General features: G+C 41.2%; 3 protein-coding genes across 3 annotated transcripts; 1 reads left to right on the forward strand and 2 right to left on the reverse strand.

Annotated features, from left to right (window-relative positions):
* Positions 1 to 4,163: 4,163 nt before the first annotated feature.
* Positions 4,164 to 5,415, reverse strand: LOC124193954 (apical junction molecule-like). The gene is made up of 3 exons (XM_046587926.1): positions 5,032 to 5,415; positions 4,393 to 4,620; positions 4,164 to 4,334 (listed from the first exon to the last, which is right to left on the reverse strand). Exons 1-3 carry the CDS (start codon positions 5,413 to 5,415, stop codon positions 4,164 to 4,166), a joined length of 783 nt encoding a protein of 260 aa, XP_046443882.1.
* Positions 5,416 to 8,621: 3,206 nt separating this feature from the next.
* LOC124193955 (putative carbonic anhydrase 3) lies at positions 8,622 to 10,318 on the forward strand. The gene is made up of 4 exons (XM_046587927.1): positions 8,622 to 8,965; positions 9,048 to 9,195; positions 9,270 to 9,366; positions 9,450 to 10,318. The coding sequence occupies exons 2-4, from the start codon at positions 9,074 to 9,076 to the stop codon at positions 9,726 to 9,728; spliced, it is 498 nt and encodes a 165-aa protein (XP_046443883.1). The 5' UTR covers positions 8,622 to 8,965; positions 9,048 to 9,073; the 3' UTR covers positions 9,729 to 10,318.
* A 94-nt stretch (positions 10,319 to 10,412) lies between these two features.
* On the reverse strand, positions 10,413 to 11,301 carry LOC124193957 (putative nuclease HARBI1). The gene is made up of 3 exons (XM_046587928.1): positions 11,214 to 11,301; positions 10,768 to 11,069; positions 10,413 to 10,652 (listed from the first exon to the last, which is right to left on the reverse strand). The coding sequence occupies exons 1-3, from the start codon at positions 11,299 to 11,301 to the stop codon at positions 10,413 to 10,415; spliced, it is 630 nt and encodes a 209-aa protein (XP_046443884.1).
* Between the last annotated feature and the right edge of the window lie 1,777 nt (positions 11,302 to 13,078).

Genomic DNA, 13,078 nt, shown 5'->3' on the forward strand with positions numbered 1-13,078 from the left:
ATGATGGAGATTAATCTGCAAGCATTTTAGGTGATATTGAGGGGTTTTTCTATTTTCTTTTGTTTGAGAGTAGCTTGACATTAGCGATCAAGGAAAGTTCTGTAGCGAGCAACCGCCTTCATCTGTTCTATGGCTCTATTCACAGTCTCTATGGCCAGACTGGTGCTCTCCGGAGCAACTTACACATTTCCAGGCATCTTGGTTCTCGGGGCAGTCTTTAGTACAATGTCGCCCAGCACATTTGCCACAAGCATAAAATTTTGCTGTGCAATTGTGCTGGGTGTGACCATATCTTTGGCATTTGAAGCAACGCCTCACTTCCCGATTGAGATCGACCTCTACGATGCGGTGGGAAGTGTCAAAAACAAAGGCTCTTCCCTTTTGTAGCGCATCGTCTCTGACAAGTTTAGACCGAAAAATATTTTTACGTGGCCGATATTGGAATTTAGTTTGGTGAAAATAGCTTTTAGAGATTGGATTTTTTTTAAAAGATGGGTTACGATATTCAAGTTCGGCTTGGAGATCATCAAGGTTGGAGACATCGACAAAGAGGGCCACAGCTGGGTAAAAAATATCCAGTTGGGTAACGGATTTGAAAAGACGAGAGCTTTCAGATTGCATTTTAAGTACAGAGGTCGCCTTGCTCACATCCGCGGGTTCGGGAAAAGTGATGTAGATGTTGTTATCTCTTTCCCTTACACGTTGAGGAATAAGACTTTACGTCTAAAAGTCTCTCAATGGCGGCTACATTGAGAGGTTCAGTTGGCTTTTCTCCATAAGCGAAGCTTGCAACCAGACCCGAGCTGGCTCCCTCCTTTACCGTCCATGCATAAGACGGTTTAGGGTCATTTTGGCGGCTCAAGATAGTGTCAACATGTTTAGCAAATTTAACGTGCATATCATTAATTTCTGTTTTCTTAGCTTCAACATCACATTCTAATTGACAGATAAGGGAATGCTGCAGTTTGACAGTAGCTTCTAGGTCCCTTAGGTAGGAGATACATGTTTTCAGTTTACAAGCAAGTTCGTCATTACCTAGGGAGTCTAAATTGTCCAAAGGTTGATCAGCAAGGAAGTTGGTGATGTGCTCCAACTTCCCTTTCTTTGGCGACGTAGATTGTTCTATGTTGGATGGTGTATCTGGAGTTCTTGAGTCCTGATTTCTCTTAGTCCCGTTTGTTGCTGGTGGAGGAAAGGGCAGGGTGGCTGGCCTTTGGGCTTGCTTTGGCTTGCGTTGGGCTTGCTTACTTGGAACAGCATTTTTTATTTTCTGAAAATGTTGCTTGCGAAAGCAGGCTTGCCTTGCCTGGCTAAAACCTTGGCTGGCCAAAAGACACAACAGAAGACCAAACTAACAACCAAACCCTTGTAACGCCAACCGATCCTATCACCACCCCTCAAAACCAACAAGAGGATCTACCCAGAAGATCTGCGCGTGTCCTCAAATACAACCCCAGATACCAAGAATTCCGAAAATCGATAGGACTGACCGCCCTGATCGAGGATTTCAAAAGCAGACACTCAGCTGCTCTATTCACCAAGTCATTCGAACCTCAATCCTACATGGACACCCTAAACTCTAAAGACGCTGACAAGTGGATGCTGGCCTTTAAAGAGGAATATGATTCTCTGATTGAAAATAAGACATGGTGAATCGTACTTCCCGCTCCAGGCTGCTCCCCAATCATCTGCAAATCGATAGGCAAGTTGAAACCTGCTTACGACACTGTTCCTGAACGCTACAAAGGGCGTCTAGTAGCTATCGGCACTAAAAAATGATTTGGAATTTGACGAGGTCTTTTCCCCAGTGCCACATCAAAAAGCCGTAAAAGCCGCATTCTGCGAGATAGCATCCCGGGACCTAGAAGTAATCCAATTCGATATCAAAACCGCGTTCCTGTACGCTATTCTTGACAAACCCATCTTCATGAGGCAGCCCGAAGTATTCATCACAAAAGGGAAAGAAAATCATGTCTTTCTACTCATTAAGTCACTTTACGGGCTGAAACAAGCACCCAGATTGTGGTACAACAAACTCGACAGCGTTCTCTGCAAATTCGGTCTGAAAAACTGTGCAGCTGACAGATGCATCTACATCCATCGCACCACTGATGAATTCACCATAGTCATCGCCCCATGTCGATGACAGCTTTGCCGCAAGTAACAGCAACACCGTACTACAAGAAATCGGAACCAATCTAGGCAACAACTTCAAGATCAACTCAGATCCCCAGACTCGCTACATTGGTCTAAACATCCTACGAGATCGCGCCACTAAAAGAAATTTTCCTGTCCCAATCTCATATGATCGAGAAAATATCCCAACGGTTCGGTATGTCTAATCTTTTTTCAAAAACTTTTCCAGCAGATCCGACTCACTACAAATCACCAACCGAAGAGCGAGGGAGAGAAGAATGCTTCCCCTTACCCTTATAAAGAAGCCGTCGGCGCTCTTCTGTATCTCGCACTGATTAGCCACCCAGACATTTCGTCGCTGTTGGGCAAGTGTCTAGATACTGTCAAAACCCAAACCAACACCACTGGAAGGCAGTAACCCAAATATTCGCCTATTTCAACGGGACTATGGACTACGGCATTTGGCTAGGCGGAAACAGGAATGGACTAACCGGCTACACGGATGCTGACTTCGCCGGTGACAGAAACGACTACCGTTCCACCTCCGGAGAGATCTTCTTCTTCAACAGAGGGCCTGTATCCTGGTTCAGCAAAAAACAGCACTGTCAACAACGGAATCCGAATACATCGCCACATGTGAAGCCACCAAGACTATTGTTTGGATCAGCTGCCTCCTAGAAGACTTCAATTGTGTGGAACAACAGAATATACCCCTTTACTGCGATAACCAAGGCGCAGTGCGACTAGCCTACAATGTGAATTCCACCAACGAACCAAGCCCGTCCTAGTAAAATACCACTACATCAGACAGAAAATCTCAGAAGGGAAAATTAATCTAATGTATGTACCGTCCGACGATCAACTTGCTGACATTGGGCGTATCAAGTAGGTTATCCGAGCGATCGCGATTCCCATAAGGCTCCATGTAAATTATAGTCCCTAAGTTTTTCCGTTGGGAGGCGTGTGCCGAATCCAAGAAATTGGTGTTCAGACGACGCGGTAGCGTCTAGGTCTCAATAAATAAATAGCTATGAAGCTGTCTATGGTGTAGTTTTGCTGTGGATTACACTTTACGCTAAACATATTCTTGGTAAGTAATTTTTTATATAATTGCTTGGCAATTCAACCAATCAAATGCTCTTTTACATATTGAAGATTTGTGTTGAACTTGGACATGCAAATTGGACGACAAATTCCATTGTCGTTCACTTGCTCGTCTTTCGATTGAGTGAAACTGAATAGAATGACTCAAAAACATGGAAATGTTTGTTATACTGACACAGCCACACAAAGTGAGGTTATGTTTTACTTACTTTTACAAGACTGAGTAAGTATGCGTGCTTCAAATAGAGGAATATGCTGAAGGTAACTTTACCAACCTCAAAGTAAAGCGAGCAAGTAAAACATAGTCGACATTACAAAAATATTTTCTTTTCTAGGTGCTTGGTGGTTTGAAAAACAGTACTGAGGCTAGGCTGCAGTTGAACCCCGTTATACAACTGCTTAGGATTGTTGGAATGTGTTCATCATCAGAGAAGGGTCACTTTGCTGAACATTTCAAATAACTCAGTCGCAGCAACGGCATTCAAGCTTGCCAACCTCTCCTGTTGTTGCCTTCCCCTCTGCTTGCTCTCAGCAAACATCAGGGTGAAAGGGTAATGTGAGTTTTCATTTAACAATTGAATAACCCAAATTATGAACTGACGATCACGGGATATTCTGTGTTATTCTAGAACCACCACTGTCATAACCACCGTTACTACGGACAAAAGAAGAACCGGCAGTCTCCATCGGCAGCAATGATGCCGCTTTTCTTGCTGGCATCTAAAATATCCTCACGTAAGCTTCGATACATTGTTTCTTTTGAACTATTCCAAACAATGTATGTTAACATTTAGACCACACGTCCGTTCAGTAAGTATATTACGTTGGCTTCAGGAAATCATTTGAACTGTCTAACAAGTGGAAAGCAGTGACCTATTTATTATAAATCACGGTACACAATTTTGTTTTTCAGAATTATAAATTCATTTCCGAGCAGCTAGGGCTTCGATGGCCATAGCTATTTTAGTCATTGCTTCGTTTTTCCCGAGTTGGGATTTTGCGATTCTTTCTAGGGCCGCGGCTCGCTTTCGTTCAATTTCTACCATATCAGTTTTGAGGGAATTGGCAGCATTTTCCGTCCTCTTTGACTTTCCCTATTATAATAGAAGTAATTGCAATGTGAGTTTGAACATTATAAAGGCTAGTGTTTACCCTTTTTTTCACGGAGTCAACAACATCAGTGACATGTTCTAATGTCACGATAGGATTGTTTTCCAGCAGCTTTTCCAGACTCTCCGTGTATGGCCAGCGAAGCCGTTCTTTAGGATCTGTGCCAGGCACACATAACTGCAGGTAGACTCGCTTCATGTTTCTCCATTTCACACTGCAATCCATAGCGGATCGACTGTAGTGTCCCTCATTTTTCATAAGCCGTTCCACCTAGCAGATAATAAAATTCATTAGTTACAAATATTATCCAGTAAAGGCAGGTTGTTACATTTTCCCATAGTTTTTTTTATTTATTTTTGAAATGGAATTGAAATCTTCAAGCATTTCTTCCATGATGCAGAGTAGGCACTCGATCTCTTTCGTAGTCCACGTGCGGTTGTCGTCGCCCAAATTATTATTCTATGCAGTCTTCGCCGTCTTCGCCTCTTTTTTATTTTTGGGTGCAGCCACTTTATCTTCGAATCCATTTCCAGATTCACTTGACGTGACGTGTTTGGCCTTTTTTACACTGCTGCTCTTCTTCTTAACAGGCGGGACCAGTTGATCTTTTTGTTTACGTTTCAACCGTTTTTTGGGTGGTTGTTTCGGAAAAACACTAATCGTGCCTCCCGAAACAAATACTCTAGAAGCCGCTCCGGTTCTGGAACAGGACGGAACGTCCGATGAATCGCTATCGATTACAATCGTTTTGGGCGGCATCACTTCGTCTTCTTCATCCGATTCTATCGGGGCTGGCTCATTCTCGTCCCATTCACGCTGGGTCCGCTCTTGCTCTTCCCATTCACGGTCAGCCAATTCTCTCTCGACCCTCTCGCTCTCCAATTTCTCTCTCTCCAACCTTTCTCTCTCCAATCTCTCTGTCTCAACCTTCTTTCTCCCGCCTTCTTTTTCGGCACCTTCTCTGTCGGCCTGTTCCTTCTCTTCACCGTGTTCTGTCTCTGTCCTCTCCGTTGCCTCGTGTCCGCTTAAAGGAGTTGGTTCTCCGCGAATCGCTTGTTTGCGCATGAATTCCTCTTTTGTGATGCAAAAATGCTCCCATGCACGCACTGTTACCTGCGCCTTATAGTCCGAATCTGTAAGCGAGAGACGTACTATGTCAGAGTTTGCGCAACAATTAAAAGACAAATTTTACCTTACCAGTTTCAAATTTCAATTTCAATTGTTCCGTCACTTGTTTGACAATACTTCCCCAACATTGGAACTTAAATTCTAGCAATGCATATCAAGGTTTTACGGTAAAGCTGTTGGAAGACGACATGGCTAATGTAACCTACTCCGGTAAACTTTGCTGTTCAACTGACCTTTTACTGGCTTGCTTTCAACTGACCATGAACAGCGTACCTATTTCTTTTTCTAAAATCTAAAGTTTTCCTATCCATTTCCTTTTTTTAGGTACGAAACCCAGACCTTTTTCTGCTTCCTAACCCATCCTCTTATTTTCGGTTTTCTGAATTTTTTTTTGTTCCCGGCCAATAGTACTTTCGTATTTCATTAGTCATTACCATACCTTCATTTTATGTTAGGTATCACTAAATACTCCTGATCGCCTTCTGTCTTCGAGTCATCTCTTTTATTTTGCGCCATGCTTACGCTAACATTGGCAAGGATCCGGTTGTTATGGCCCTATCGCAGTGACAACGGGACCTTGTTTATAGGTACAGTATCGTCCAAAAAAATCCGAACGCACCCCTTTTTCAAAAGCCCAGTTTAATGTAGATTCTTTGTTTTTAACTTTCAAGACTTCATATTATGTGAAGAATTAATTGTTTTACAAAGTTCATTTATTAGAATTAAGAAAAAAATGCAGAAATATTTTTTTTAAATAAAGAAAGAGACCATGGTGTTCGGATTTTTTTGGACGATACTGTACATCATGGACTGTGGTATCGTCAAGCCAACTTACTTTTGTTTTTTCATTGTTTCACATTTTTTGTTGATATTTTTAACTTTTTTGCGAAAGTTCTGCCACTAAAATCGCTTGCGGAAGGCATTGGAATAATTCATGTATTTGCGTAACATTTAGAATTCATGCATTAATCCCATCCGTCCTTTCTCCGGTGACTTCTAAGGCTCGATGGACGCATGAATGGTAAGTATTATCAACAACGTTATTCAAGTTTATCTATACGACCATATTCATTTATTTCTTTTCACACAGAGTTTTTTTGTATTTGAGGCTGCTGCTGGGCTTAAAAGGGAAAGTGGAGAGAAGAGAAACGTCAAAATAAATGTGTGCCATAACAGGGCATAAAACCTCTACACGGCACAGATGAAATGTGACTCCACAAACCGGGTAAAACTAGAAAAAAAAAACACGAGAGTTTGTATCGCAGATCCAAAGATTATTCGACTTTTCCCCCTTTTTTCCGCCATGGCTGATTGCCACTTTCCACGGACTCACCGTAGGTCACTCCTTATAGATTGCTGGAATTTCCTTATTCACTATGGTGAAAAGTGGCTTAAAATTGGTCTCTCGTAATACATTAGCTTTCATTACAGTATAAAAACGAAGCGGGAAACCCAAAAAAAACGCGACAGTTGTATTTAGCGCAGCTATGACGACGAAAAATTTGGAAATGGTGGAGAAGTGTTCGTTGACGTGTCAGGTATATATGCTGTCAGTCAACTTCTTGTCAAACAAAGTATTAATTTCATTATTTTGAACAAGTGTTGGTGCTAACATGTTTTGCGGCTGCCATTGCCAAGCCGAATTTGGCGCCTGCTAATTCCATTGCTAGTTTCCTTAATTGGAATGAGCAACGAGTCACATTGCGGAGGCCAGCATCAATCACCCATCAATATCGAATCGAATAAGGGCTTCCTAGCCAACTACCCCGAATTCATTTTCCACCAATATGACCGTGTTTTTCCCGAAATATTAAAGAACGACGGATACACTGTTAATGGATAAACAAGAACACACCCAACAGTTGAACTAAAGATTGAAGAGCAAGGCGAGGAATTGCCTTTCATCAACGGTGGAGGCCTGGGCGACCGCTACAACTTTGTACTGTACAACTCCACTTCCGCTGGGGCGAAAGTGTACGTGGCAGTGAGCACATAATTAATGGCAAGCAGTAAGCAATTTAATTCTTAATTATATTTTCAATTGAATTCAAACTAATTTTTGTGATTTGATGTTTCCTTTTAAGATATCCCGCAGAAATGCACATCGTTCACTACAACTCAAAATATGGAAACTTTAATGATGCTCTAACACAAGCAGATGGATTAGCTGTCTTGGGGGGTTTGATTGAGGTTTGTATTGTATTACTAATAAAACACTTATCTTTTGTTGTCTGCCTTTTTCTTGGAAAAATGTTGTGCCTAAAATGCACCTACAAATTAACGAGTACAAAAGAAAGGGAGGGAGAGTTAACCCAATTGTTCTTGTCGCTCGGCTTTTATAGTCCATGATTAATATTTGCTTTGATACTTATACCGGAAAATGTTATACGTTGTACTCCAACATTTTTTAAAAATACTTAGATAATAATTGCTCATCCTGATTGTTTTTTCTTTTTGTTATGGTAGCTGCAACCATGGGACAACATGGCATTCCGACATCTCGAACAATTTGATAACATCGTCAATCCCAGTACCACCAACACCGATGCTTTGCAGTTTTCTGTCCCGCTGTCGGAGCTTCTACCTGATAACACTAGCAGTTTCTTCAGATACAACGGACAGTTGACTACTGGAAATTGCAACGAAGATGTCACCTGGACGATTTTCGACACGCCAATCGCTATTTCTGAACGACAGGTAAGATTTCCTTGTTCTTCTGTCTATGAATAGAACAGGAAAGCGACGAAGCTTTACATCATTATTGATATGAATTTCAATATTTAGTTGGCAAAGTTCAGGCTGCTACTTATTGATGACAATGGCAATCATTTGAGACAAACAGTTCGTCCAACTCAACTGCTGCACGAACGAGTTGTAATGTACCCACTGCCCAGATACTGCCCACTACTGCCCAGATATGATTTACGGTGATATGAGATATGAGCCACGGTTACCCATAGTTTAGAAAGCCGCGCCAACAAATCATTGTCGGAGGTGTAAGGGGGTAGGGGGTAAAACTTGAGAAAATCGAGCAAATAAGGTAGCTCAACCTCTACCATAGGCTAACACCATCCGCCAATACACAGTAAAAAGGCGTATTTTTGAGCTACACGTATAGAAACTTTCAGCCGCGACTGTATGACGACGAAGGAAGCTTCTTTGCTGCGCAAGGTAAACGCGTCTGTTTACATTTTTTGTTTTTTAAAACTGACAGTTCCTTTCCAGGGAGCAAATTTTATGTTTTGGGCAGTTCACACTTTTAGACCTATTATCGTAAATTTGTCGATTGGCAAACCCAACATGGCGCAACTAAATCCCATTGCTAATTTCCTAAATTGGGAAGAGCACGAATCACATTGCGGAGGCAAGAACCAGTCGCCCATCAACATCGAATCGAAGGATGCCATCATCGCCAATTATCCTGAATTCATTTTCCACAATTACGAACTTGTTTTCCCCGAAGGATTGGAGAATAACGGTTACACTGGTAAGGAATATTAATATTATTTACACCCTTGCATTGCATTATAGTTTTTTTGTATCTCTTCATTTGGAATTGTATACAATAGTTGAATTAAAAATCTAAGAGCAGGGAATGGGCGCGGAATTGCCCTTCATTACGGGCGGAGGCCCCACCGACCGTTACAACTTTGTACAGCTCCACTTCCACTGGGGCCGAAGTTTTTCTGGCAGTGAACACAGAATTGATGGAGAACAGTGCAAAGTTGATCAAATAGCATACGGTATTTATGATTCAATTCATTTCATAATGTTATTTACTCCTATTTTAGATATCCGGCCGAACTGCACATGGTCCATTACAATTCGAAATACGGAACTTTTAGCGAGCTCTGTCTCACGAGGATGGATTGGCTGTATTTGGGATTATGATTGAGGTTTAAATATAGTTTATTTCGATAAGAACTTGTCGTAAAGTCACATTGTTATTTATATTTGTTTTACTTTCTTAGCTGCAACCGAGAGACAACATTGCATTCCGACATCTGGAACAATTTGATAACATCATCGATCCCAGTATCGCCAAAAGCGATGCATTGCGATTGCGATATTCTGTCCCATTGTCGGATCTTCTTCCTGGTAATACCGACAGTTTCTTCCGATACAACGGATCGTTGACTACTGGAGACTGTAACGAAGACGTCATCTGGACGATTTTTGATACTCCGATTGCTATTTCTGAACGACAAGTAGAAATATTTTACGTTTCACATCAAGTTTTATATAGATGATGGTAGAAACTGACGGAAGAGAAATTGTATCTAATTTTTTTTTTTTTATTATTATTTGGTTGGCAAAGTTCAGATGGCTACGTGATGAACACGGAAACGAATTGATAGAAAATGTCCGGTCAACTCATCTTCTGCACGATCGAGTTGTTATGTACCGTCCACAGTCAAATCCTTCAAGTCCATTACTTTCATTACCAGATCTTATCTCAGCGATAGAATTTCCACTTGAGTAAACAACAATGTTGTTCTTTTGCGGCTGCCACCGCCCTCCTCCGGACCCATCCAACTCCGCGTCTCAGTCCCCTGTTCATGGACCGTTACCATCCGTAATATTTCACCTTTTTTGCATATTTTACACGACTGTAAATATAATTATAACATTAGTTTTCTCAACGGGCATTTACATGTACGTCACTGTAAGTTTTTCACTGTTGTCTGCAGATTTCGACGCTAATGACTGAAGCCAAGCAAAATGAAATGTTGATAAATGATTTTTATACTCCATCTATTCTATTCTTCACCCCGCCTATTCCACTGATTAATTTTCTGTTTACTTCTTACTAACACCTCAACCGACCAATCAAAATTGTAGAACAACAAATTTACTCAGCAATACAATATACACTGATTCACAACATAGACGCAATTCTATTTCTTTTGATTTGTCCAACTAATGGTTCACGTTCAACAAGGACGTTGTCGTCCTTCCTCGTTGATGTCGACAGCAAAATCTTCATCATCAAGACCGTCAACTTCTATTGTGAAGTTATGTAGGCAACAAGCTGCGATGATGAAGCTTGGAATCAAATCCAATCGCCTCATGTAAAGAAACTTTAACCGTCGAAATTTTCCTTTCAGGCGAGCAAATGCTCGCTCAATTGAAGATCTATCGCAGTTCAGAGTACAGTTGAAAAGTTTCTGTTCCTATGGGGAATTATAACAATGATTAAAGTTTCGTACAACATAGTTGAAGTTATCAATGAATTAATTCATCTTGTCTATCTCCATAGAACTCCATGATAAACACATAACGATTTACCTCGTTTGCACCTGCTCTTCGATATGATTTTAGCAAACGTTCAGACAAAGGATAGGCAAGATCTCCAATTAAGTGATAATCGGTGCCTGCCAGTCTTTCCTGAAGTGTTTGCCCTAGCTCGCTGTTTGCAAAGACACGGGCATCATGCATCGACCCTGGCCACCCTGTGCTCACGGATGTGAACTTGAGGCTGGTGGTACAGGTTGCTTGAAGGGTAACGGCGCAAAATTTTTTGTGGCATGTATATGCTGCAAAGTGTTTCATGGGTTGCACTATTTTAATTAATGTGCCGTCGACCACACCTAAAGTGTAAGCATAGTAAAAAATATTGATTATAGATTTTGCATTTCTTTTGGGGGATTAAGCAGGCTCCCGGGAATAATTGTAATAGAAAGAATGTAAACAAGCATATTTTGGATATTCATTTATGTCATCTGAAAACATACATATGGTGTATGGAAGTTGAAAATTATCGCTAATGGCATTGTACTCATCACGATTTGGCCAACAAATAAAGTCGGTAGCATTATCCATGATTACTTTGCAGGTGGCAAGAAAAATGAAATGGGCGTCACCTGTTTGAGGGTTTAATGCTTACTCAGTAAAAATACTAAACGAAAATGCTGAGCAAATTTTTGTCACCTGGCAGCATTCCGAATCGATCTCCGACTGTTCTGAATGATTCTTGGTTGCCAATGGTCCAAAGAAATGATAAAAGTTCACATTATGGGAAACAGTTGAAAATGGCAAGTAGTGTGTAAATCTATGCAGCAATCTCTGTACAAAATAAATTAATGATACTTAAGAGCAATGATTAACGTACGACTTTCCCCATACCACATAAGCATCTCGACTCATTCTAAAGTGCCGCTTGAAAGCATCGTTTGAGTATCTCCAAACGGTCACTTGGACATAATTGGTGATACCAACGAAAGGCGTAGGGCCCAGTCTTATTCGCTGATTTATCACTAAATTGCGGTCCGCAATTGGATACGCATATTCGTCTATCAAATCTAACTCAATGTGATCGTCGTTGATGACTTCTAGTTCACCCACAAGCATAGCTGTGACGTCAGCCATTGCAAGCGTAGACCGTTTATTATTAGTGATGACCCTACCAAAACTGCTTTCACCGTAAACATTCCGCTTTGTTCGATATACAATTCCCCCGCAAGATGTCCCCACATCATAACGACTACACTTGTAATCTGCTTGAAAGCCGTCAAGTGAAAAATCAGTCGAATCCAAGGAATCGCGATTGCTCGGATAACTTACTTGATACGCCCCTTAGCTACCTGATACGACCAGAGACTCTTCTGATTCACACAGCTTCGACTACGACGTTTGACATACGTTGCTATAGAGACGCGCACAGACGTCACGCCCCGGGACGTATACGAGCATGAAAGCCCCCTAGTGGTGTGTGTTTTAATTACCGTGCCAAACAACACAGCTGAATGTGTTTCGAATCCCAAGAAGACTCTACCCATTCTGTTGAACTGTCTAGACCAGCTAACAGCTAGCAAGCCAATACAGAAGCAGAAGCAGTTGTTTGAGTAATACCAATAAAGCTTCAACAATCAATTTGGGGTTGAAAGGTTACATTAAGATGCCTGCACACATTTGTCAGTTTGACCACAAACTTCAGGCTACTACAATAATTCTAAGGAAACAGAAAACATGTTAGAATTGCTGAATTACAAAAACTTGCATTTTTATTCAAGTGAAGAAGGAGACTTACTTGCTTAATGAAACCTGAATACACAAACCAAGTGCAATATGTGTGGATCAGGGATGATCACCTCCTCTCAAAAGTCGGTAAACCAAAAATCAACATCCTTGTCCTTCATGAAGTGATTCATTGCCATGCCCAGCAAAAACAATAGATGAATCACGAGTTTCCCACCTCTAAGAGTTTTACGAACTGAAATCTGGCATCAAATAGAAGTGTAGAGAGCATATACAGGTGAAGAAAAAAAACTTAACCTATTAGGAGTATCACTATACATACCTGTAGTAAAAACGAACCACATCCGACGCTAATATCCAAAGATATGGAAAATTTGGTCCAGCTTTCCAGTATGACTGATTCTGTTACTGCTCGAAATTAAAGCTTTCCAACAAACTACTCTGAAAGCAGATCCCAGACAAGAAAGCCAAGAAAATATGTGTGAAACTGGGATGTTGCACTAAATCCTTCACTGAGGTGATGAAGAATTACAATGCGACCACCTTGTCTAGCATGACTGAGTTTGCCATCCTAATCATCTAAAAAGCTAGACGCCATCTCAACAGTCTCTAAGGTAACATA

Source organism: Daphnia pulex, chromosome 5 (genome assembly GCF_021134715.1).
Source record: "Daphnia pulex isolate KAP4 chromosome 5, ASM2113471v1".
Taxonomy (NCBI): domain Eukaryota; kingdom Metazoa; phylum Arthropoda; class Branchiopoda; order Diplostraca; family Daphniidae; genus Daphnia; species Daphnia pulex.

What these genes read in the sequence shown, in the direction of transcription:
- LOC124193954 (XM_046587926.1), bottom strand. Translation starts at nt 5,415, where the DNA reads ATGCGCAAACAAGCGATTCGCGGAGAACCAACTCCTTTAAGCGGACAC. An exon ending in GAACCGGAGCGGCTTCTAGA is followed by an intron (nt 4,621 to 5,031) that starts GTATTTGTTTCG and finishes ATTATCTGCTAG; the next exon opens with GTGGAACGGCTTATGAAAAA. An exon ending in TTGACTCCGTGAAAAAAAGG is followed by an intron (nt 4,335 to 4,392) that starts GTAAACACTAGC and finishes CTATTATAATAG; the next exon opens with GGAAAGTCAAAGAGGACGGA.
- LOC124193955 (XM_046587927.1), top strand. Translation starts at nt 9,074, where the DNA reads ATGGGCGCGGAATTGCCCTTCATTACGGGCGGAGGCCCCACCGACCGT. An exon ending in CACAGAATTGATGGAGAACA is followed by an intron (nt 9,196 to 9,269) that starts GTGCAAAGTTGA and finishes CTCCTATTTTAG; the next exon opens with ATATCCGGCCGAACTGCACA. An exon ending in ATTGGCTGTATTTGGGATTA is followed by an intron (nt 9,367 to 9,449) that starts TGATTGAGGTTT and finishes TTACTTTCTTAG; the next exon opens with CTGCAACCGAGAGACAACAT.
- LOC124193957 (XM_046587928.1), bottom strand. Translation starts at nt 11,301, where the DNA reads ATGGATAATGCTACCGACTTTATTTGTTGGCCAAATCGTGATGAGTAC. An exon ending in TCAACTTCCATACACCATAT is followed by an intron (nt 11,070 to 11,213) that starts GTATGTTTTCAG and finishes CTTACACTTTAG; the next exon opens with GTGTGGTCGACGGCACATTA. An exon ending in GAAGAGCAGGTGCAAACGAG is followed by an intron (nt 10,653 to 10,767) that starts GTAAATCGTTAT and finishes AATTCCCCATAG; the next exon opens with GAACAGAAACTTTTCAACTG.